A 25,959-nucleotide genomic window follows, 5' to 3' on the forward strand; every position below is an offset into this window, starting at 1 on the left:
TGTGATAAAGAGGCCAGTCTCCGCAGTTTGGTGAGGCAACGTCTTGAATTAATCCCCCGACTAGCTGGCCGTCCCAGTCACCCGTGTGACTAATTGGGGTCGTCTCCACTGTCTTGAACCTCAAGGCTTAGGCAGCGTAGCGATTTTCTCATGCAAAGTGACTCACGGCTCTGGAGAGCCAAGGCGACGAAGGGTGCGCGCGCGCGTTCGTGCGTTATTTACGGCCCCCGGCCGCCCCACCTGCGCCGACACGGCCGGGAGTTTACGGCAGTCCCCGAAAGGGTTACGCTCAGCGCCTCCGAGATTCCGCGTTTTACGGGCCTCGCGTTACTGTGGGCCGCCTGTCAGAGAGCCAGCGGCCGAGGCACGCCGGGCCCCCGTTTACTGCACCATCTGCAAGCTGGAAAACGCCTGTCTGCTTGTAACCGTCCGGCCTCTGCGGCTCGTCGGGAAGAGAGAAAAACGAGAAGCGACTTTAAAAAATAATAAATGCAGCCCAAGTTTGAACACATCTGAAAAGAATTGCAAGGTCATCACGAGTTTCCAGCAAGTGGACTCTCGGTTTTCACTGCTTCTCCGTGTGTGTGTGTGTGTGTGTGTGTGTGTGTGGAACTAGCACGGAGATGGAATGCTCTTTCACTTCCTCAGTTTTTAGGCTGTAAAAAAAAAAAACATTTAAAAGGCTCCACATAACTGGATCCCATTTACCCGACGGGAAAGCGACAAGCAGCGTGATCCGTCGCCCAGAGACTTTCCGTTCTATGTAAATTACACGCAAAGTCATGCAAAGGAGGCGGAGGCAATGGAAACGGGAACGGCGAGGATGCTGTACTCGTTTCCCTTTCAAGTCTTGCGAGCCCGGTGACCGAGGAGGGACTGCGGCGCCCTGCATCGCGCACATCTGACTCCCGCTCCGCACATCTGGCAACAATGAGGGCAAATCAGCTCTGAAATTCACAGTATCTGGCAGCAAGATAAGGCCTCGCATGCTAAATTCATTTTCTGCGCTTAGTCACTGGTGGTCTGAGGAATGATCGGCTTCCTGTCTCGTTCTCCGGTGCCCAAATCAAAGAGGGGAAATTACACCGCAATCTGGGCCAGTTCTCCAGCCACGGGCCGGGTCGAGGCGAGAGGGCCTCCTCTCCGCGCCGTTTGATGCCGACCGATTTTCTCCCGCATCTCCTTTTCCAACAAATTGCTTCAAGACTGTAGCTGTTTGGACAAACTGGCCCAGAGCAAGAAATACACAAAATGTTCAAAAGTAAAATCACAGCCACATGCATAACTGTAAAACACAGACTTTAATGCGAAGCGACTTTTGCAGGGCCAAGTAACCTGTCCTGCAGCAGAAAATCGGAGCTGGAGAATGAAACGCCTGGGGACATTTTTTTGCATTGGTGCAACATCACTAAAAGAGGAGCAGCACTTTATACTGGAGCTACATTTACTGGAGCACTTGGGAAACCAGAGCAGGGTTTGCAAAAAACAAAACGCAGGCGACACGAATGCGAGCCGAAATATTCCGGAAGATTCCGAGGTCGTATTCGATTACGTTCGACTGCCGCCGTCTCGCTGTCGTTTACGGTACGGTTCAAAGGACAGCCCTTCTCAACCGGCTGCACGTCGCCGTGAGGTCACGCGACCACCACCCGATCGGTTGCGTAGCTTCGTCGTCTCCGCAGGGTCCTCCGCTCCGTTCGGTCTGAAGGACCTCCGCCTCGTTGGTTCACTTTTCTCTGACTGGAGGCTAAATTTATCGGTACGGACATGCAGAAGGGTGAAAATGCACAAATCACATTTATTTATGAGCAAGGGAAGCACACTTTTGGAACTGTTTTAACTGGAATACGCTGCAAATTAAGAGATACCAAAACAGGTGCGTTTGCATATTGTTACCATAACTCACAAGTTATCGAGCATTATAACGAAAATGCATTTCGCGAAACAAAACGCACAGTGCTACTTCACAGAATCATTGCTGTAAGGCATCAGTCCGGGGAAAAAAAAAAAAAAAAAAACGATTAAGGGGGAGAGATTTTCCAGCGTCGACTTGAGTGTGCGCGCACAGCGCACGTCTCCGAACATCCAGGGAGGCCCGGGAAAATAAACGGAGAGACGAAGATGGGGGCTGGCGGGAGTGACTCATCCAGGAGGCCCGCTAGTCAGGGTCCAGGAGGTGGTGTGGGCCAGCTGAGCGCTAGTACCACCTCTTCCTCCTCCTCAGAGCAACCAGGCCCCTGTGTTTGGACTGGCAGCCACAGGACTAAAGGCCAAACCCCAGGCTGCAGGAGCTCAAGGCCCCCCGGCCCCTCCCCGCGGCGGCAACGTGGGGGGTCACTGGCACACACACCTTGTCGTAGGTGGCCCGCTGTGTGCCTGGGCCCGCGGATGGGGGGGAACGCAGCACCTACGGCCGACGGCCGGCGGCCAGGCGCTCCACAAAGACCTTTCCATGCGTGCATCCAAGAATATACAGTAATAAAAGTCACGGCAATTTCATATAAAGCAGCAGCACATGGACATGTACTTTTATTGCATTTACTTATGTGCAAAGGGTGCATAACGTATGAAAAGCTTAAGAGTGAAAACATAATTCCATTAAAATGCATATTTGGGGGAAGAAAGCAAAAAATAATAGATTCTATTTACACTATTAATTTACAAAATATACTTTTGTATAAAAATGTACATTTAGCATCTTCTTCCTCCGAATTCGCCGCCCGTCCTTACAATCGACGTCGAGAATAGTTTCACGTTCCCGGCGCTATTCCGCGTTCCTTCCGAGTCCCACGTTTCCCTTACATTCAAACGTTGCACAGCCAAGCGTGTCCAGTACTGAGGTAGTTTGCGCTCCTCTGCCGGAGGAGACTCGGCCGCAGGGCCGCAGGGCCGCTACGTGCTCACGGCGCCGCAGCGATACGCGCCTGTCCTCTCGCCGTCGAACGGCTGCTCGTATACGTCGCAGCCGAGCTCCGCCTCGGAGTCCCGCGCCAAAGAGCGGACGCCGTCGCCCTCGTGCTCCGAGTCGGCGTCCACCGCCGTGTACGGGTTCTCCAGCAGCGTCACGGCTCTGAGCGCACCGGCCGGGCCCGGAGCCGGGTAAGCGTCGGCCTGGGGCCGCCAAGCCGCTTTCCCAAAAGTCCCTGGGAAAAACGAGGAGGGAAAAGGAAAGAAAAAAACAAATGTAAAAGGCAACCGCAGGCAGTGTCCGGAACCTCTGATCTTCCTAAACATGCCGAAATGAAAGCTGTGTTTTCGCGGTCTGACCGAACAGGAGCCCGAGGGGGTCGAGCCGCAGAGAGTCAATCAAAAACAAATCTGGATAACAATAACATCCGCGGGACTCCTCCCGAGCTCTGACCTCACGCCGCGCCGGGCGCGCGAGCCGCGGCTGACGTCACGGCGAGGGCCGTGCCCGAGCCGCCGGCGAACCCTTCAATTAGGGCAGCGAGGACAGGCGTTCGCGTTCCAGCTCACCCATGAAAGCGGTCCCTGGCGGGCAGTCCGCATCCGCGGGACACCCTTCGCAGCTGCGAAGTTCCGCCGGGCCCTGCAGCGAGCTCCGCCGGGGACGGTGGCCCTCTTTCCTGGGGTGGGTCAGGCTGCCGCCGTACGAGTCGAGGCACGCGGGCCCGGGCTCCGCCACGCAGCCTGGGGGACGCGGGGAGGAACGCGGCGTGAGCGATCCGGGAGGAACTCGGCCATCGTAAATCCTGCGCGCGCATCTCGGACGGGGAAATTCGAACAAACGGGAAGAGTCGCGCAACCGCAGACAAAAGGAAGGATCCCGACGAAGAGCAACGGCGCTGCTCTCCTCCCGAGAGTCTATCTACAGAGCGGCTGGAACCTGGAGCCCATCGCGCGCCGCGTTTCCGTCGGAAGAAGCGGGAAAGGGGGCGGCGGAGCACCTACTTCGGAAGGCTTCCGACGAGTCGGCGCTGTACACGTTCCCTCTCCTCAGCAGAGACCCGAAGGCTCCTTGGTAGTGGTAGAGCAGGGGATCGATGGCGGCTTCCATGTCCACCTCGCTTCCGGTGTCCAGGTGGCACAAGCCTGCGTGCAGAAGTCACGATTAACACGCTCCGCTCTCTTCGTCCTCGCTTCCGCCGCATCGACATTCCCGCAAGCAACCGGTCGCATTTCTGCCGCTTTATTAGCGTTCGTCGAGCGCGCACCATTCATATCTTTCTGCGTCGAGTAAAACCCGCCGACGGAGGAGGCCATGAACTGGTGGCTGCTGCCGTTCTCGGAGGGAACGTATGCGTCCTGGCGCTCGGCCAGCGTCCCCTGGGAGGACAGGTAGCTCGGGATGTCCGCGGGCAGGTTCGTCTCATCTGCGGGCGCAAACGGCACGAGCGTCACGCTGGCGGCTCGTTTCCCCACACGGGACCGTCATGCCAAGTCTCACACGTAGAACAAAGCGGTCTCGTCTCTCTTATTGAAGGAAAAAACCGTGTCGATTCCGAAAAGGCAGCAATTTTTTTTTTTTTTTTTTTTTAAAACACAAACTTCCATAAGACAACAGACTGTATTACATCAAAGTAACCGATTACTTTTAACTTTTAGCATTTCTAGCTACCTACGTAGCCGATATTCCTAATTTTCAGAAATCCTAGCTATTATTTTTGTTGACCACATTTCTAGCTATCCAGGTAACATTACTTTTAATTTTCAGCATTTCTTACTGCCTATCTAAATGAGGATTATTTTTAATTTGCACAATTTCTAGCCACCTACGCAGGTAATTGATGATGATGATGATGATGATACTTTATTATTATTATAGCATTTCTAGATAACTAGGTAAGAAAATTACTTTCCAAACTTTTCAGAATTTCTTCATAGCTAAGTAAACCTAGTTTTTACCATTTGCAGCTAGCTAGATAAGATTTTTTTTTATTGATTCCTGATAATATACTTAAAATCGATACAATAAAGGGCTCGTACTTTAAATAGACTATTAATAAAACAGGTGCTCACATTCACAGCTGTACTTACTTCTCCGTGGCCCTACTCGGAGACATGCTGAATATCACAGGCACTGTCCAGACAAGCACTCTGGTACTTTCCGGAGCCTCACCCGTGTTGGTGACGCTGCAGTCCTCGTTTCGCCGCCGTGTGTGGTAGATGATGACCACCCAGACCAGCGAGGTGCCCACCACACAGCACACCACGGCGATGATAACGATGCCAACCGTGGTCCAGCCGTCCTCCTCGACGGCTGCGCCGTTTGGCCCCGACTCGCAGTTGGGGCCTGGCAGCACGCCGAGGCGCACGTTCCCGCGCTCCGTGCCCAGCGGGTTCGACATCTCGCAGGTGTACTTCCCCGCGTCGGCCTCCGCGCTGTCCACGATGATGAGCAGCTGGTTGCCCGCAGCAAAGAAGTGCCGCTCTGTCAGCAGCAGCGGGCCGCCGTCCTTGGTCCAGTTGAGCCTGGGGGGCGGGCTGCCGCCCGCGATGCACTGCAGCACGGCCGTCTCCCCCCGAGCGACCGTCCGGTCCACCAGCGGCCGCAGGAACGACGGCGTTTCTGAGTAACGCGAAACGCACCGGTTACCGCAGGGAAACGAGCACAGCCTCCTATTTTTAAAGAGGTGCTTGTTCATCTTGATGTTTCAGCAGAGTACTGAGGTTTAATGGCAGTTTTATTAGCGTGTTCGACATGCTTAATGTCATACGATGACAGTTCGTATTTTAAAAAGAAAGGCGAATCGCTGAGATGCCGACGTGCAACGCTAGAACCAGGGGGAGGAGCCTCACGACACTTTCCTTACCCTGTGTACCACCTGCGAAAGGTCAAGCGTAAACGAGCAATTTCTCATGCATTTGCCAATTAAATCAATAACAATCTGTACCTCACAACATATTGCATTACATTATTACTTTGTGTTGTGATGTTTAACGGAAATGGTTATGGGAATATTTTACGCTGTGCATTGTCCGGCGTTTTCTCTTATTTATTATGTATGAATTAATAAAGGAGGCAACTCATCTGTACCATGTCAATACCCTACGCGGTGGAATAAAGACTATATCTCGATGCAGTCCCTCCTCACCCAGGACGGTGAGCGTGGCATTGGCCGATATGGCCCCGGCAACATTCTGGGCCGTGCAGCTGTACACGCCGATATCCTCCGGGGTCACGTCCACGATGAAGAAGACGTCGTCCTCGGGCATGACGTGCATGCGGCGCTCGCGAGCGGCCGGGAAGTCCGTGCCACCGTCCTTCTGCCAGGCGATCTGGGGGGCGGGATGCCCTGTGGCGGCGCACTCGAGCCGGGCCGTGGCGCCGGCCCGAATCGTCAGGTCCATGGGCATCTTTGTGAACGTGGGCAGCACTGGAGGATCGCACACAAAGGGTGTGAGCCATGCTTCAGACACACACTCCCGGCCCGCACACACGCACACACACGATGGCAGTAGCACTTACTGTTCACTGTGAGCTTGGCCTTGTTAGAGTAAGAGGAGCCAAAGTGGTTCGAGATCACACACTGGTACTTTCCCTCGCTGGCAAAATCGACTTGGCGCAGGTGCAGCACCGTCGTATACTCGGTGACGTCGGCACCGCGCGCACGTAGGTGCGCTTCGTTGTGGACTTCGGCATCGCTCAGCCCCTCGTTGTCCTTCTTCCAGGCGAAGGTCATTGGGGAGTCACTAGAGCTTGCCGCCGAACACACGAAGGTCACGTTGGAGCCTCTGAGGGCCGACTGGGTCTCGGGTTGCACCGTGATCTGGGGCTTCGGGAAGTCATCTGCGTGCAAACATTGAGCCAAGCACTTGGTATTTCGGCCATCAACAATCAGCCTTAAGCAAAAATGTACATATGCAGGTGGTCCCGGATTTACAATGGTTCGACTTCGTGATGGTGAGCTGGCGATAGACATTCAGTAGAAACCGTACTTTTTTTTCCTGGGAAAGCGACAAGCAGTACGATACACTCTGGTGATGCTGGGCAGCGGCAGCGATTCGCATCTCCCAGTCTACGACTTGGTCGCTAGCGTATACAACCGATACTCTACAGTGTTCTGTGTTGCCAGCATTTTTTGGATACCCTCCCAGTATGCACGTTGTGTTTTATGCATCCATCATGTCAACGAAACACCCGTCTACTGGTGGGAAGAAGGAGACACTGTCCGTGCGCAATAGTCCATTTGATTCCCTGGTAATTAAGGCATTTTTAATGTAGACTAACATATTCATCTTTCCAATATGTTTAAACAGGAAAAAAAATTCAGAGGTAATATTGGAGAGGAAAAAAAAAAAAAAAAAAAAAAAAAAAAAAGTGAAAAATCTGATGGGACAGGAAGGTGTAAAGTGCACCTGTCCTGCGGGTGACACACCAAGAGAGCCATGATTTCATCCCCCAACTGATACAACATGGTCTGGGGTTGCGCAGGCTGAAGAGAACTAACTTTTTTTTGCTGTTCTGTTCCACAAATAATTTCCATACATGTATATTTAATAAAAAAAAAAAAACACACACACACACACACACACACACGCCATGATGGTGTCAAGCAGGGAAACCCACCACACACAAAGTCGTCAAGGTCCACGGCGAACACGCTTCTCCCCTTGAGCACTTGCGGATGGGCACAGCTGGCATTGATGAAGGGCGCAAAGCGGCGCTCGGCCACCCATGGCGGCAGCCACTTCAGCTGGCAGTCGCACAGCAGGCTCGATGTGTTCAAATGCCTGCGCCGGTGCGGCCACGAGGGTAGGGTTTCGGGTCACGTCAGTCCACGCTTCACAGGCATAATGAGGACAAACACCACAGTATGTACCACGGGATAACTTGTACTTACAGCTCCTCCAGCTGCTTCATCTGCGAGAAGGCGTTCACCTGAATGGACATGATGGCGTTGTTGCTCAAGTCACTGCGGAACAGAGGAGGGACAATTGCCGTGGAGACGGTTAGCGCGACTTCCGAACCAAAATTCAACCGCGAACCAGTCACCAAGCAGCATTAAATAGAAATCTATGGACGGTGCATTTTCAAAAGCGCTGGAAGTCTTACAGCGTATTTTATTTAGTTTGGCTATATCCGAGACTTTTACAGAACCTACCCAGGGAATGCATCGAGCTATACTTATATTACATTTTTATTGGTTGTACAGGTAGAGCAAACTGAAAGTGGCCAGATGCTGATGAATGTTGCATGTGTTTCAAGTTCATAAAAACTAGTAAAAGCAGAAGCTCTGTGATATTGTAATATAACGGTCGGACTTTCTAACAAATTGAGTTACAAACAGAATTCTGGTCTCAACTGCATTTGCAAGTTGAGGACCCAGTGCTCTTGGGTGATCAAAATAGGGCCCGAGATGCATTTCAAAGCACGACGGACGAACTTTAGATTGAAATCAAACGTTTCACCCAGAATCCCACCTCCTTCATGTTGTCGCGACTCACAGATGAGCAGTGACTAATATAGAAATATCCGCTCCAAATTCAACTCCCCGGCGGAGTCGACGAGATAAACCGTCAGCAGAAAGGCGGTTAAGAGGAATCGAAACTTTGTGGTTTCCCGATCTACGTCTGTATTCTGGTAACTCACATTTCCACCGTCAAAATGCCACTTACAGGTGCATGAGCGTGTCGAGTCCTGAGAACGACTTCTTGGTAATGGACCGGATCTGATTTCCCTGAAGAAACCTAGCATGTGAAGCACAAGTATCGGAAGAGCAAACAGAATGAAAAACAAAAAGCTACAGCGACTCGTTCAAGACGCAACAAACGATTACGTAACTCCCTGGCAGAAAAACCCAAACATTTGGCCGTCTGAAACGAAAGGAGCGTGGGGACGTCCGCAAATCACCGCCTCTGGAATACTGTACAACAGCGCAACTCACAACTGGCGAAGGTGGTCCAGCGCCGAGAAGGGCCCGTTCATGTCCTCGATGGTCCACGATATGTCGTTGTTTCTCAGATCCCTGAAGGACGCAACACAGCCGCGTTCAAACCCGCACGAGAACATTCGATAACGCTCGTCCCTAGGCTGCGCGTGCGTGTAAAGGGAGAAAGCTTGACGCGTTTGAGGCTCCCTCTCTTTACGGAGCCGCGGCCGTGCTGCTTCTACGGACCGTTATCCCACAAGTCCCGCGCAATCGCAGCACGCACCGATTCGCTTAAAGAAAACACACCGGACACACTTCGTACTCGCATCGCAAAGGCTTCGGTTTCGAAATTTATGACAAACATTCTCCTGTTTATTTCAAACTGCATTTTCCTGTATATCTATTCAGAAAAATCTGTGGTGAAACAAACATCACCTGCATTTCCATGTCCAGCCTTTACTTGCCAGTATAACACACAATATGATGAATATTGCACTCATTTATGGGATACGTGGCTCAAAAATGAACATTAAACAGGAATTTGGTATTTTTGTCATAAATCATTTTAAATTAGTTTTCTTTAATAAAGGACAAAATTAAAAACTACTCAAGTATTACATCATATTTTATTAATAACCTACCCTGCAAATAACTATTCTTACGTTTTATTCGCTGTACAAATAAGCAAGCTGAAAGCAGCCACAGTTAATAAAAGACAATAAAAACATACAATGAGTGCTTGACGGAAATGAAATCACATTCTCACAGGTAATTTAATTCATTATAGCGTCACCTGGAGTTTTTGAAAGTACTCAACTTGTGAATAAAACGAGGGACATCGGCAATACCCTTAAACTGATTGTGACGTAGTGGCTGAATTTACAATCAAATCTAGTTACAAACAGAAATCCAACCAGATGTATCCACACGCTGAAGATGCTGCGTGCACAATATTCATGGGTAAAACAGACGGCGATGATGCTGACGAAGCATTAAGGAGAGCGGGTGACCTCCCACGCTGTGTGGAATTCCACCCGGACAGAAAGCCCCCTTTCGCACGGCTGGCTGGAGGTGGGGTCGCCCACGTGCCCCCCGGTGACCTTCACGCACGGCGTACATGTGGTTCCACTTAAAGAGGGAAAACTCCGGCTTCGGGAAGCACGCGGTCCTCCAAGTCGGCCTCACGCTACCGCGTTTCACGTTTATTTAAAAATCCCACAAACATTAGCGTGTCCGCTTTAAATGCGCCGAAACATGTTCGCAGGAGAGAAACGCAGAACTCAAGTTTGATTAAGACGCCCGACACCAACGTGCACGAGACTTTCCCGTATACGTGACGCGTGTCACGCGTTACGGGAAGAGCGGGACAGGGCTTCGGACTCACAGCGTCTGCAGGTGCGAGAGACCCCGGAAGGCTCCGTCGGCAATGAAGCTCACACGGTTGTCACTGATGTCCAGTCTGTCCAGAACGCTGAGGCCAGAGAAACTGGACTCCTCGAGCCGAGTCAAGTGGTTGGACGCCAGGTCACTGCGGGCAGCATAAGGAGCGGCTGAGTGCAGAACCAAAAAACTGCTCATATTGCTCAGACTCTTCCAGGGTTCGACATTAATATGCACTTAATACAATGGTATGAGCTGTCACCATGCTGTCTGGGTTTGAACCCAACCTCCTACTGTAGTGCCCTTGATCAAGGTACTTACCCTGAAGCGATACAGTAAATATTACCCAGCTGTACAAATGGGTAAATCAGTACAGTAGTCCCCCCCCTTATCGGCGGGTTCACTTTCAGTTACCTGCGGTCAACTGGGGTCAGAAAACACACAGAGTCTGAAACCGCTTGTCCTGAGCGGGGTCACGGCAAACCGGAGCCTAACCCGGCAACCCAGGACGCAAGGCTGGAGGGGGAGGGGACACGCCCAGGACAGGTTGCCGGTCCGCCGCAAGGCACCCCGAGCAGGACCCACCAGAGAGCAGGACCTGGTCAAACCCGCTGCGCCACCGCACCCACCGGTCCGAAAATATTAAATGGAATATTCCAGAAATTAACGATTTATAAGTTTTAAATTGCGCGCCGTTCTCAGTGGTGTGACGAGATCTCGCACCGTTCCGCCCAGGACATGAATCATCCCTTTGTCCAGCATATCCACGCTGTATACGCTACCCGCCCGTTAGTCACTTAGTAGCATCTTGGTTATCAGATCGACTGTCAGTATCGCAGTGCTTGTGTTCAAGTAACCCTTTTTTATATAAAAAGCTTTACGGGAGAAAGAAAAAAAAAAAATCTATGTTTATGAGGACCTGGGCATTGGTCCTTAGCTTTTTCTTCTTCTTCTTCTGTATAGGAAAAAATACAGTATATATAAGGGTTCGGTACTATCGGCGCTTTCAGGCATCCGTTGGGGGTCTTGGTACATATCCCCCGCAGATAAAGGGTACTACTGTATGCGGAGTTTAACGGTGTGAGACACTTTGGAGAAAAGTGTCAAATACAAATGTCGATATAAAAAGTGAGAAATCGATATGGTTTGGAAAGCGGAGTTGGCAAACATTACAGGGAAACAACATTCCAGTCAAAAAATATTTTTACCGTAACTAATTACACAGCGGGGGGTGCGGTGGTGCGGCGGGTTTGGCCGGGTCCTGTTCTCTGGTGGGTCCGGGGTTCGAGTTATGCTTGGGGTGCCTTGCGACGGACTGGCGTCCCGTCCTGGGTGCGTCCCCTCCCCCTCCAGCCTTACGTCCTGTGTTGCCGGGTTAGGCTCCGGCTCGCCGCGACCCCATATGGGATGAGCGGTTTCAGCCAGTGTGTGTGTGTGTGATTACACAGAAAAACAAGTTTTCCATTATGTAAATGAAAAATTAACCCTCGCAGCCAGTTTAATGCTATAACATTCAGAGATACTGTGATGCAACTGGTTCCATCTGATATCCTCCACTCTGTCAAACGTGTAAACATGTAAAGGTCTCGTCACCTGTCCCTTTGCATTAGATGATGCGTCTATTGAGACAGAAGTGTTGGCACTTCAGTTGATCTCACTCACTCACACACTCTCACACACACACACACACACACACCAGTATCTGCTCATCACAGCACAGCGGTCTGCTAAGCATCCTGGATGCGTGCAACAGAGGCCTTCTGGTAATGAATAAATATTCTTTTTTATTGCCCCGTAATGTTTACCATGTCCCCTCGGCCGAAATTTTCCACTCCCATCGAGGCCGCTTGTCATGCAAATCACACGGACAGAACGCATCAAAGCGAAATGTTCCAAAAATAAATAAGTCAACAAATAAATCTGCCGCGGCCGTTTTTTCCCCTCTTTGTGTTGCGGATTCGTTTTCAGGGTGTGCGGAGCGAAATACTACGGTACGCCCCATTCAGGCCTCCGCTACGAACAACAAAAAAGTTGTTGCTGCCAAGCAAGCTGTCGCCTAGGAGACCATGTTATGAAAAGCCCCCAGACAGACGGCGAGGGGGCCGTGTTTTGGCAGGCAGGCAGGCACTCTGTGTGTGTGTGTGTGTGTGTGTGTGTGTGTGTGTGTGTGTATGTGTGTGTGTGTGTGTGTGGCGCACTCACAGCTCGCTGAGCTTCTGGCAGAACTCCCAGGCGTCGGGCCGGATCCTTGCGATGGCGTTGTGGCTCAGCTGCAGCTGCTGCAGCATGAGGAGCCCATAGAGCCAGCCTTTGCTCACCTCCGTCAGGTTGTTGTGCTCCAGCTGCCTGCGAGGGCGACGGCAGGGCCCGACACGCAACACGTCAGCCGAACGCGCAGCTGTTTTTCGACACAATTACGTTTCATTTACACGCCGTCATCTGGACTAGAGGTTCTTAACCGTTTCCAGGGTCCCTTTAAGAGTCTCCCGAAAGCCGAGGGACCTCCCTCCTGGATAAATGACCATAAATAAATTTGCGGAAAAATCTGCATTCGGCTTATTGCGCCGAAATCTGATCGCGGAGCATTATAGCACAGAGAGTAACAACGTTTCTGCTATACTTTTAAACTTTTGTTCGGTTATACGGTGAAATTTTCGAAGCATCCCAGGCTTTTGGAGATCCGCCCGCGAAGTGACATCTACGGGCCACAGGTTAAGAACCTCTGATGTGAGTCAATTCAAAAGCGACATGTTCAGAGGCTGCAAGAAAAAAAAGGCTCTTTCCTAGAAAAGAAGCGTAACGTTGACGAGAGAGTTTAATAACGGTGTACAGTTCGACTTCCCGACGTGTCGATGGGTGTATAACCACACAGACATACAGTGGTGCCCCGCAAAGGTAGCGGGGATCAGTCCTTAGAGCTCCCGCCTTTGGTCTCGAAGGACCTCGGTCCGAATCGTGCTGTAGAACCCCGACCGAAATACTTACCAGGGCACGATACGGTAAAAATTACCCTTCTATATAGAAGCTTTGGAGAAAAGAGTCAGATAAATGAAAACAAAGACATAGTACAGGTTCCTCTCTGAGCGAGCTGGTACTGCGGTACATACAGGGTCTCCATGTTGCTGAGGCCCCAGAAGGCGCCGTCCATCAACTTGCCGATGCCATTCCTCTGCATCTTGAGCGACTTGAGCGAGTGCAGCCCGTGGAAGGCCAGGCCGTCGACCCGCTTCACCCGGTTCCGGTTCAGCTCCCTGAAAATGCACACGGATCAGCAACGGCAGGCCGAGCGCACATCTCCCACGCGCCGCGCCGCGCCGCGCCGCCCGACGGCTCGGTCGCTCACAGGTGCTGGAGGTTGGGCAGCTGGAAGATCTTGGCTGGGATCGAGGACAGTCGGTTCCGGTTCAGCTTCAGCACCTGCAGCGTCGCGGACAGGTTGCTGAAGCAGCCCGGCTCCAGGGAGGAGATGCGGTTGCTGTTCATGAACCTGCGGCGGAATAACGGCAAAGACGTGCAGCACACGAGATGGACACGGGGATGTAAAGGTGATGTCATTATTAATAATGACAACAGTAATAATAAAAATGTTAAGGTAATGAGAGCACTTACAGGAACTTGAGGGGCAGCGCAGGGAAGGAGGTGGCCCTCAGCTCCGCCACATTGTTGTTGCTCAGATCCAGGATCTCCAGCGACTGAAACGGCTGCAGCTGCTCCAGAAGCACCTTCGATATCCTGTTGTTGGCTCTGAAAGCACATCACAACCACATTAATTAACAGACGCACGTGTCCAAAATCAGAGCTCCACAAGCGCCGAGGTTTGGCCCCGATACGACTGAATGGGCGCCCCCTGCCCCTCAGAGCTGCTGAATCCCTCTCCACGTTCAAGAAGGGTTCCAAACCCATCCTTTTCAGTCCCACTTCTGCCTTGATCTCCTAACTACTCCATAAAGATCCGTGACAACATTCTCACCGTCATGTCTATTTCCTATCAATTCTATCTGCAGCTACTCCTGTAACGGAACTTATTGGACACAGCGTGAAGTTCTCAATCTGCTCTTCACGCAGTCCTTTGCCATTCTGGAGAAAAGCATGACAAATGATTAAATGTACATAGTACCTTCTAAGAAATGTATATTGCACTGATTTACGGAAGCAGTACAATTCAAAACGGCCCAAGGCGCTTGACTGGTCAACAGGCAACGTAGCCGTCAGTTTTTACCACGTTATTTTGTTTATCAGGTAATTACTAACAAGGTATTAAGGAGTGCCAATTAGTCGGCTGATGAATGCCGTTCCCTCAGTGAAAGCAAGCCGCAGCAAAAGCTGGCAATTTCCTGAGCCACCCGCCTCCTAAATTGCAGCGCAGCGGCGGCTGGCCGTAAACACAGCTGTACAGTGCGCCTTTGTGGGACGGGAGGGGCGCTTCGACCCCCGCCCCCAAAACCATCAATGCCCCCCTTATTTCTTCTGCCTAACAGAGCTTCAAGCAAACGTTATGTTCACATTCCGTCCAAATTGAGCGCTAGCTAATTTAATGAAGAAAAAATAATAATTAAAAAGTACTTGATAATTAAGACTCTCTTTAAATAGCAGTTGAGATGCAAGGGCTGTAATTAATTTAAATCAACAGGGAATCAGTCCTCTGTCTCATACCACCCATTCTTTTGTTTGTTTTTTTTTTTTTTTTTCCCAAAATGACATTTTGCCAGCAAAATTTTCCCATACATATTGCCAGTTAACCTGTGTTTGCATGTCGGGCTATTATTTTTACTCCGGGTCCTCAACTACCAACAAAACTGGGACCTGAAAGTGCAATCAACTTGTTTAAAATGAGTGAAAATAAAAACATGTTCTCTCCACAACACTTCATTCAATGATGACTGGTGACCGATTCACCCCATAAACATGCGCTGCGTTCCTCGTCTCGTAACTGATCACGGACACTCGGGAACACCAGGCACGAGCCGGAAACACGGTTGAAGAGAGCTGAACGAAGGCGGTCTCGCACTCCTACGCCGAGTGAGTTTTACTGCTAACGCACAGCTGGATGCTGAACCGCAGGTGGCTGTCAGTGCCCAAGTCAGAAATTTTAGAAAACAGGACAGTGGAGAAAATGCAATTGGAAAGAAATGAATGAATTGGAAAATGTTTGTATCTTCGAATGTTTGTAACTCAAACGTTCATAACACGAGGAGCCAGTGTATGCTGATGCACGGCGACTGACGCACTCTCCATGTTAATGTAGACCAGCTGCACCAATCTACATATTTACCATATGGATTCATAACTTTCTCCAAAGATGGTCAAATGGCAAAATTGCTGAAAGGCAACAAAACAGGGATTCTGGCTTTGGCCTCATCAGTGGAGGACTCGGATAAGTCACTTTGACACTTAAATTTGTTCAATTATATGACAATTTTCTCCAAAGTGACTTAGGCTGTTAACCTATGTCGACTAATTTACTCATTTATACAGCTGGGTAATTTTTACTCTATCGAGTGTAATTACCTTGATCGTTGGTACTGGGGTAGGATTTGAATCTGGGTCCACGGAGTGCAAACTGACAACTTTAACCACTGCTCCATCTGCTGGCCTTTATTGTCTGCCAGGCTTTTTTTTTTTTATCTGCCAGGCAACCCCAGAAGCGAAAAATCGGGACGTCAGTAGGCGGAGAGCAGCTGGCCCATCACCATGAAAAATGTGGTGCAGTTCCAGTATTCCAACACATTTTGTGCATTTTCCCCGGTGGCTGCAAGGCCCAGCCGCGGTCAGACAGCGGTGCCGGAGCCATGTCCCTCCTGGCCCATTTCTTCGTTTTTTCCAGGTATGAGACGCTGATGAAACTCAGGTGTCTGTCTGTGCCCCCTGGCTCTTTGCGGTCACGCCCCCGCAAGCCGTCACGGCGTGCGGCGAACCGGAATTTCCACTTTCCCAGAAGGCACTGCATGTGTGGAGCGGAGTGAGGGAGGGGCTGAAACTAAGCCCCAGGCCCTTCAGCTGCGAGCGGGCTCGCCGTGGTCCCCGCACACCCAGCCGCTTCCTGCCACAAACGCACCTGGTGGGCCGCGAAGCGTGGCGGAAGGGGGTGGGGGGGGGGGGGGGGGGGGGGGGGGGGGCTCATCATGAGAAGAACAAACACTGCCGCTCTCTCACTACGGTGTCAGCTGAGCTCCCGGTGTCCCTCGCAGCTGCTGAATCGCCCCCAGCACCGCAGAAGCGTCTCATACCATCTCTTTCAGACCAAATTCTCTTCTAATCTCCTGACAGCTACATAAATGGGTCCAACACCACATGCTATGACTATCTATTCATCTGATAACTATTCTCTATGCAAAGATCACATTTTGTGAAAAAGGTACATTTATTGTAAATAATTTAAAATTAGTTTTCACACATAGTTAAATTTATTTCCTGTCTTGCAGCATTTTTATGTAGCATTCAAGATCGGTCTCAAACCTATTTCTTTCAGACCCCCCTTGTCTCCTCCGTATAGTATCTCCATCACACCATCTGTCACCTTCACCTGTATTTCCCATCAATTCTAGATGCAGTGTAATGTGCAACAGCAAAAATGGTGGTTTTGAACACGTTGACTGTGCTTTAAGGATCGCGTGTCTAAGTCCATTAACGTCTCACCGGTATCGATGCATTTTGTTTACTCGAAGCTGTACGTCACTTTGAAGAAAATCGTCCGCTGAATGAATTAACGTGAATGCGATGTAAATACCGCGCCCCGCATGTGCCGCAGAGCCGAGAGGGAGGTAAAACTGAGGTGCAGCGTGGAACTTGTGACGTTTGTGCCCCCAGCAGTTTCGCACCTGGTGCAGATGGCAGGAACGCAAGAAGCGCCCCCTTCTGTCACACGGGGAAACAGCGGGGGAAGGGAAACGAGAGAGACCACACAGAGCGGCACATTCCTCGGCACGTCTCAGGACGGCTCTTTGAAAGCGTAGAGTCAACGCCAACAAAAGACAAAGAAATACTTAAAACATCAGGTATCTGCAGCAGTTTGCACCAATGCCTTTTTGTTAAAGGGTTTGATTTTACTGAGCATTAACTGAGCTCTGTACTCTAAAGTACTCAAATGGCACCAGAACCGTGTTCATAACTCAATCTGTTTGCAAATCCAACCACTTTGTTACATTCCCGAGAAATTTATAAGAATTTGTATATTATTTAACATAGTATATTAGTATATATTAGTGGTATATACATATATACTATATTTACTACAGCATATACTGTATACTATATTATATTAGTAGTATATATACGTACATATACATAGTATTTTATTTAACATTTATTTAGCAGAATAAATTATTAGTCTGCTAAATAAATATAAAATGTAAATATAAGACAAAGTATTCAAAGGTTAGGTTCCGTAAAAAACCTCCAATAAAACTTTGACTAAAAAAAAAAAAAAAAAAAAAAAGAGGAAAACTTGTTATAAACGCACACTAAATGCCGACTGTTGCCAATTCATCCCATAAATGTGTAATTCCCTCTTCTATTACGATTATTAATCACTGACGCTCAGGAACATCAGACCCTGTAACTACTGCAGAAGTAGTCCAATTAATGCACTGCAACAGTCCTCGTCTCAGTGCGTTTTACTGCCCACTAATGGCTGGACATGGAAATGCAGGTGGCTTTTGTCCCACGACATTTTTTTTTTTTTAAATAGAGTACAATTAAAAATAAAAGAAGAAAAAATAATGTTTACACCTTCAAAGGTTCCTGATTCAAGTGTTCACAACACAAACATCCAGTGTACAGTGTAACACATCGCAACACTATTCGGCCACCTTTAGCACATCGGTCCAGTAACTGGCATTCTGCAGACGATACGAAGCAGTGCAGTCAAAACCTGTGACAATATGGTGCTGATCTCTATGTGTCCAGCTCGTCCAGGCCAGTTTCTGCCCGCATGCCTCACATTTACTCAAGCAATATTCTTCCAGATAAAGTTATTCCAGACCATTACGGATTAATTTGGGATCCCACCGTGATCCCTGCGAATTAAGTCACCATGGAAACTAATTTAACCCATTTACAAAAATAACCCAATAACAATTTATCCCAGAATCACATTAAACATGGATGAAAACAGACTGCATGATTTATGGTGGACTCCGCGAACAAAAAAAAAAAATCAACTTTTTCTCAACTTTTTTTGTGCTTTTGCAGAGGAATTTTAAAAACGGGCCAGTGTGATGCAAAGGACGGTTTGGATTTGCAATCACATTTGGAAGCAGTTTATGCCGAACAGAATTCCAACACGAGCGGCGTGGGCCGTTTACGAATAACAGGGCTGCGCAGAGACTCGACACCGAGAATGATGAGCCCCTCAAAGCCAACTCAATTTCTGCATATTTGTGCGATGCGGTAAGCTTCCCGCTCTGCTAGAAATTAATAAATCGACAACAACAATGGAGCCTGCCTAAACCCCTCCAACATCTTGAACCGTCTGAAATTTTTCCATTTCTCCGCACTCCAGCTCCCCCCCCTTCCCTTCTCCCCGTGCGAGGCGAAGGGGGGGAGCAGAGCGAGGGATCGAATGCCACCTCGGCCTTGTTTAAACAGGCCGGCAGACAGAGCGGCAGCGCCCGCGACTCCTGAGCTGAGGAAAAACAAACGGCCGAAAGCCTCCAGCTGGTACTCATTGCCTCCCGATCATTTTAATTAATTGAACAATTTCCCAGGAATTTATGGGCTTTAACTATTCAAGGTTCCCAGTAAGGGGGAGGGGAGGAAAGTATGTTTTCCTGCCTTTTCTGCTCTCTGCAATTTGCCCAGCGATCCCAGGTATAATTACAAATTTAAGAAAATAAAGTCTGGCCTTGGAACCCATCAGAGGGGGGTTGGGGGGGGGGGGTTCCCTCATATTAGCACAAACATTATTCACTAAGGTACACATTTTGAACAAATTCCCTTTTGCTATAGTACCTCATTGTTTTTGACTGAAATTTATTTCTGCTCACGGACCGCATAACTCAAAGCTAGAATAACTTCATATAAAGTTAGACGTAGAACTAATTCTATATACCGTATCCGCATGCGTTTAGTCGGCGTGTGCCAATAACTGACAGCGTAATAAAGAACTACTTCTGAAATTGTGCGTACTCCTCAAAGTTGCTCAGTGTACTAGCCTGTTAAGCAAAGCGAGACCTGGTTTTGATTAAAGGCGCCACACCATAAAATGGACTCATACGATGGTTTTGCAAAACTCTGTTCTTTTTCCAGAAGGAAATACCACACACGCTGGCTCTGCCAAAAAAGTACAGTGATTTTCAACTTAGCGTTTGAATTCAGCTAGCCAAAGTTCTAGAAGACACGCAGACGATAACGGCGAAAGAGGACGATGTTTCACGCGTACGGTTCTTCGAAGAAATAACGAGAACGGGAGGAGCTTGACCAACAAACCAATCAAGCGGAAGAAAGCAAAACGAGGAGGAGGAGCTTAAGGAATAAACCAATCAAGCCATACGAGCTCGCAAAAACATTAACGCGTTGAAACGCAAGGGTATCGCTTGCTTTATAAAGTGTATAATAACTTTTGGTATTGATTATAGTTATTCACGTGGAATAACTTCTTTAGAAAGACTTAAGGTAATGGTAGCATTCAAATTAACCCCAACCTCTACAGCTAGATCTCTCCACGGTCAAAGGAAGGGACTACATATTCAACATCTGGTTACCATGGAGATAAAGCTAAAGATAACACAAATTGACACATTCATAAAATAAAATCATAATCAACGTAATGACTACTACTGCACCCAGTCGTGAAAAGAGTCTGACTTGGAAGGGTCCAATGTCGCCACAAAACTAGAACTAGAAAACGTTCTTCCAAGTTTTTACATTGTGAGTTTCATAGCCAGACATACTGGAGCCACTGTAATATATCCCTGACTTATAGTCAGATTTATATACGTTTTATACGAAACGTAATAAAATAAGTGCATTCACCTTAATACACTTCGACAAAATTTAAACGTTATCTCGTGTGCGGGACTGAACAAACTGCTGCTACAGTTGCACATTCAAGCACAAACACAGCTGTGTTTTTTCATGTCACAACTTGTAAATACTAAACTGTTTCTAGCTCATACGTTTAAGCAAAACTAGTATTAATTAACTTTTTCTATATAGAATGGGAGGCTGAGATTGGCCGTCCGTCCTGACAATTGCAACCTCGCGCTCAAAATAAATATTTGGAGAGCTAAAGTCCTTTAGATTAAACTTGAAAGTCAAGTCCAAAAAAGTGCTCTTCAGCGCTGAGGTTTAAGAAGTTTAAATGCATTTAAGCAGAATAATGCACCAGGAAACTACCAAATATATGGTGAGCACCTTTGATCCTATAAATATAAGGACAATACTTTTTGTTCAAAGAAAAAAGCTCAGTTCTTCCTGAAGGTAACAATAAGCTCAGTATGAAATGTTCAGCGTATTACCTATAATACTCAAACTTAAATGTCACTTCCACTATTTTTTATCTTATTATCTTGTGCAAACACATTTGAAGAATTTCACACAAAACTGGCACAAAGAAAGAAAACATTACTTACAAGTTAAGAACTGTGATGTTTGATGAACAAAGTCCCAGGTCTGGCACTGAATCCAGTTCGTTGTTATTTAATTTCCTATGAGACACAGAACGCATCATATAGCTTAGAGTTTGGCTTAGAGCATCCAAATGTTGTTGTGTACTTAGGAGCGAGTTTATGGTTAAATGTATACTTACAATTCATTGAGGTGGCGCAACTTGGCAAACACGATGGCATCAATCAGCTGCAACTTATTACGGCTCAAATCTCTGTAAATGAAATATATACGGTATATTTAATTACATATTACGCATATTAATCCCTTTAATGTAGAAAATTTGGAAGGGAAAGTGCTAAATAAGAGATTCAAATGTTCAACATCGCAAACATTGTTTTGTGACTACGAATGAGCTCCTCCTGCCCCTCAGAGCTGCTGAATCCCAACATTGAAAGGTCTCAAACCCATCTATTTCAGAGCCACTTCTCTCCTGGTCTCCCGACAGCTCCATAAACATCCATCACGCCATCTGTCACCTTCACCCGCAAAAACAGTGACACCGGACTAAGTGACTGTACTCGGAAAATCACGTGTCTGTGTCTAAAGCTTTTCATATGTTGGCGAAATGCTCTTTTTTTACACTGCTTTCAGTGTCAGCTAAAGGAGTAAATGCCAACGTAAGATCATTGGTAACTTACAATAAATAACATTGGTTTTATTTTAAAAAAAAAAAAAAAAAAAGCACAGGCCAAAAACGAGAAGAGTGTGGAGCTGCGAGACCTGTAGCCAAACGGGCTGGCAGATAAGTTACTGGAAAGGCACGGCTTGGCGGCACCAGCGCCCCCCGACTACAAAGTGGTGGAGGGAGCGAGGCTGCCGCGCTCCATCGGCACGCAGGAGCCAGGCGCCCATCTGGAGTCTATCAGGGAGGCAGGAGAAAACAACAGGGCGTCTATTGAGAGCGCGGCAGCGAGGCGCGATCCCGCCGCACGCCGAGCCCTTCGGAACAAGCCCCCGCTCTAGGGTACAACGGCAGGTGTGTTTTCCCAAACCGCGACGCTAGCGCCACTACACCGGTAAAGTGCGTTTAAAGGCCCGTCGCTCTCACTGTTGCTGTTTTTGACCAGATAATTGAAACCAGGGGCTGTTTTCTCATGCCTCGAGGCATGTCACAGGCGTGCGCGCAGAACTACGGTACACGGAGCGCATTGCTTTTCCACTCGGCTCCAAAACCGTTTGAGCCCAAGAGGAGGGCATGGCTTAAGATCACATGTTCCATCTGGAAAAAAAGTTTAGGGGAAAAAAAAAAAAAGAAAGTCACAGCTGAAAAAAGTGTGAGGCTTTGATTCATTCCTCACCTCCGTCATGACCAAACAGGCTCAGATTTGTGATCCAAGGCAGCACTGACAAAAGGGTTCAAGACTGAACAAGCCCATGGATATCAAACAGCCGGCGTGATTCCCCCCCACATTCTAATGTGAAAAGTCAGCAGCTTGCAGAGGTGTGTGATAATACACTGGCACCTGCCTGCACCACACTTTGCACCCTCTGTGGAGTACAGCAGCATATCCAAAGACAATTACTCTCACCCTCCTTATGGCATACAATAATAATTATAATAATAATAATAATAATCATTAAGTGGCACAATGGCCCACATGTGCTCATGCACCTGATCTTATTCCTGCCAGTTGTCATTAGTCTCTGTAAGGAGTTCTCTCTTCATCGGGGGGTACTGACCTCTTACCGTTACTGCGCTTCTCAGCTGGCACTACTACGTTTTACCTTTTTTACTAATGTGCACACAGTGTCTGTTTCTGCACTATTTATTTATTCCAGCGGTGTTCCTGTGTCTTATATGAGCTGCTGTAGCATTGCAAAATAATTCCTTCTCTATCAATCAAGCTTTTTTCTGTCCATCTACACATCAGCTATCTATCCATACATCCATCCTTCAACGCATCACGTCTTCCTCGTGGATATGTGACAGGAGCAGGATGGGGCAGCGCAGCCCCCTGTGTGACACTCCACATCGCAGGCTATGTGCCATCTCCTCTCGTAGAGCCCCTCATGTCCTCCCTCCAGTTTAGTGCAGAAAGGATGGGGGGGTTCTGCCAAACAGCCTCAGGCTCCTGCTTCCTCCTCCTCCTCCTCCTTCTAAGGAGCAAAAGTGGACCTCCTTTCCAGACCCAATTATCATCTCCATTTTTCCTGGCACTAGGAAACTGGAGGCTCCAAAGTTTCAGATGCAAATCCAGCGACGTCTCCTTAATCAGTTCCATGAGGAGCGCCGCAGCTGCGGATTCAGCAGAAATGAGGAGGGAGGGGGGAAGCTGGAAAACAAAGCCTGAGAGCGGTTAGGGGTTCAGGACATGCTGGAGAGCAGCTCATAAATTACCATGTTGGAGTGCAAGATGTTCGGTGTGGAAAATTTGCGAGGGGCCGCTGGGGCCGAGGCTCGGCCGCGTTCCGCGCGGCACAAGAGCTCAGACCCACTCTTACAGCACGAACACGAGAGCGGGAGAGAAATCACAGCCGTTTACAGCCTTTGGCGAAACCGATGGCGCGCTATAAAGTTCACTTACTGCGCCATGACAGCTCACACACTATGATGACCTGGTTCTGGATCTGCTCTCATTTCCTTCCCCCCCCTTAGTCAGTCTATATGCAGCTTTATTTAATCTGATAAAGTGCATTGTGATCGTCGACCAAAAGCCACTAGGGACTGAAGAACAATAATAATGCAGGAGGAAATAATAATCCTAAATAAAAAGGCTTTGACATTATTATCCCCTGCACAAAGTGTGTCACCGAACACACAGCCAGCACTTCGGTGTCTCCCTGTAACTGTGCGGCGGTATATTCATTATGTCAATTACAACAAAGTGGAGCTGAATGGAAACAACCTGAGAAAGCAGTCTTTAACTTCACATTAAGTTTATTTTTTTCTTTTAATAAAAGTTAATTAGCTGACAAAGGTGGGTAAACACAGTACTCAAAGTACTCATATTTAAGTAAAAAAAAAAGTACTGCCCCAAAATGTACTTGAGTAAAACGGATAATTTAAAAAAAAAAAAATAAAAAAGCTCAAGTTACTTGTTACAAATTAGTCTTTTTAATATCCCCAACTACTGGCAACATTAAGATGTACAATATTCACTTTTACTTAACAGAAAAGTGTCACTCAGTATCTGGCACTAATTCTGGGCCGAAAAAATGTATATTATGAGGGTAATCTACATAATAAAAGTAAAACCTAAGAAGTGCCGAGGGCAGCTGGCAACACAACAGTCAGGTCTAAAAACTGGGTAACTTACCATGATTCACCTAGGAGCTATACTAAAGGAGTCTAGTAAAAATTACCAGGGAAACAGGTAGGGTAAAAACAGGTAAATCGTGTACGTCTCTTTGGAGAAAAGAAAAAACAAAGAATGAAATAAAAAGCACAGGTCCTGAGCAGTGACGCTCTGTCCCCGGGTTCGGACCCCCCGCACATGGCGGAGACGCGCGTTCCCGATCCTAGCGGCGCGGCCCCGACGCCAACCCCTTCAACTACGAACAACAAGCAGCTCCGAACGCAGCGGTGTTTAGTAAACAATAAACACACATCTAGATACTAATTACCATAACGTAACGTGTACAAACAACTAGTCGGAGCAGGTCAGACATCGCAATTTAATAAAGAAGAAGAACAGCAGCAGCAAAATTCGGAGCTCGAATGTAAGAGAAGAATAAAAATGAAGAAAAAAAAAAATCGTCTGAATTCTTCTGAACTGAACATCATCATCCTGATCACTAATGATCACACACGCAGGCAAATCCGGCAAACCTTCGACTTGACAACCCTTATGTTCAACACACAGACACGTTTGTTTGCGAGTAAAATTTAAAAGAAAAATAAAGTTAAAAAAAGTTCAGTGTAACCGAGAGGAGAGAAAAAAAGACAGGAGGACAGCGAGCGAGAAAGGTGCTTCAATCAAACTCAAAGGCGCTAAGAGTTTTTATTATTATTATCATTATTATTATTACTACTCACAGATGGGCGACCCACGCGGGGATCTCTCCTCGCACCCTCTTCCACCTGAGCGCGCTGCAGTCCAGCAGGTCCCCGGCGCACGTGCAGGCAGAGAGACACGCGCCCCCGTCCCCGGTGCGTCCCGCAGCGATCGGGAGCGCCCACAGCAGCGAGAAGAAGAAGAAGAAGAGCAGCAGCGGCGGCGGTGGCGGCGGCAGTAGCGCGCACATCTCGGAGTCGGAGAGACTCGGGTCGGGAACGCGCTCCTCTTTTCCACTCTAAAACACCACGTTCGGAACGAGCATCCAACCGCGCCAAACACGTCCAGCTGTTTGTAACTTGTGTTTTATCCCCGAATCGCAGTTAGTCCGCGGGACAGTGGGCAGCGGACTCCACTCGCTTCCATGACTCCGAAAACTTTCCACGGAACTGCGTCTCCCTGCGGCTTCGGCGGCAGCTACAGGTCTGGCTGCGCGTTCCCGCACTTCCCATTGGATCGCCGAGACCAGCGAATGACTGAGGCGCTGCCTGGAGGCTTCTGGGAATTGTAGTTCTCCAGACGAAGCCGTTTACCAGGACAGTACGGTGCAATCAGTTCTGCTATGGCACGTGTTTTACTTGCGCGATTTGCATATAGGGTGGTGAATACATGGAGGTACACTCAGTTTACACTGTTGCCCAGTGATTTCAACACAGTAGGAGCAGCAGAAAATAACCAACACATTCTTCTCGTTGCTACACAGAGAGCATTACAGCAGTTTGCTGTAAAAAAATGGGCACTGGTGGCACCGTGGTGCAGTATTTTCCTCAAACACTTTCTGTAATTTCAAAGGACAATAATTTCTAAATAAAAGGCACATTTTATTCCTGGTAAATTTTCATTCTGAGTTAAACAAAGAAAAAAAAAAAGACCCCAAATTTGAAGCAACATGTCTGTGAAACATTGTAACAGGACACGGTATAGAAGAAACCACCTGTATTGCTTGCTTTATTTCATTCAGTTTTCAATTAATCATTTCACTTTTTCCACCATTCACTAATGCAAGGCACCAGACTTTGATCCTACAGAACAATTAACCTACTTATTGACATGCAACAACCCGCATGCAGCAAAATCAAAAATTGCCTTGTGAACTGTCAATGAAAGTAAACTAGAGCAAAAGGAAATCAATTCATCAGCGG

The 25,959-nt window shown here is 48.2% G+C and overlaps 1 protein-coding gene across 2 annotated transcripts; it reads right to left on the reverse strand.

Annotated features, from left to right (window-relative positions):
• Positions 1–2,506: 2,506 nt before the first annotated feature.
• LOC108942539 (leucine-rich repeats and immunoglobulin-like domains protein 3) lies at positions 2,507–25,230 on the reverse strand. Of its 2 annotated transcripts, XM_029252210.1 has the most exons (19): positions 24,799–25,230; positions 20,962–21,033; positions 20,786–20,860; positions 13,824–13,958; positions 13,558–13,701; positions 13,322–13,465; positions 12,417–12,560; positions 10,219–10,362; positions 8,850–8,930; positions 8,581–8,652; positions 7,806–7,877; positions 7,532–7,695; positions 6,431–6,751; positions 6,057–6,338; positions 5,081–5,530; positions 4,176–4,334; positions 3,913–4,053; positions 3,478–3,651; positions 2,507–3,143 (listed from the first exon to the last, which is right to left on the reverse strand). In XM_029252210.1, the coding sequence occupies exons 1-19, from the start codon at positions 25,005–25,007 to the stop codon at positions 2,893–2,895; spliced, it is 3,234 nt and encodes a 1,077-aa protein (XP_029108043.1). In that variant the 5' UTR covers positions 25,008–25,230; the 3' UTR covers positions 2,507–2,892. The 2 variants fall into 2 exon arrangements, with proteins under 2 accessions (XP_029108043.1, XP_029108044.1); XM_029252211.1 differs by lacking the exon at positions 4,176–4,334.
• Positions 25,231–25,959: the final 729 nt, after the last annotated feature.

The sequence above is a fragment of the Scleropages formosus genome, chromosome 5, assembly GCF_900964775.1.
Source record: "Scleropages formosus chromosome 5, fSclFor1.1, whole genome shotgun sequence".
Taxonomy (NCBI): Eukaryota; Metazoa; Chordata; class Actinopteri; order Osteoglossiformes; family Osteoglossidae; genus Scleropages; species Scleropages formosus.

Coding starts and splice junctions, on each gene's coding strand:
- LOC108942539 (XM_029252210.1), bottom strand. CDS start 25,007: ATGTGCGCGCTACTGCCGCCGCCACCGCCGCCGCTGCTGCTCTTCTTC. Junction 13,466..13,557: donor CTGCCCAACCTCCAGCACCT/GTGAGCGACCGA, acceptor GTGCATTTTCAG/GGAGCTGAACCGGAACCGGG. Junction 5,531..6,056: donor TGCCACGCTCACCGTCCTGG/GTGAGGAGGGAC, acceptor CGCGTTACTCAG/AAACGCCGTCGTTCCTGCGG.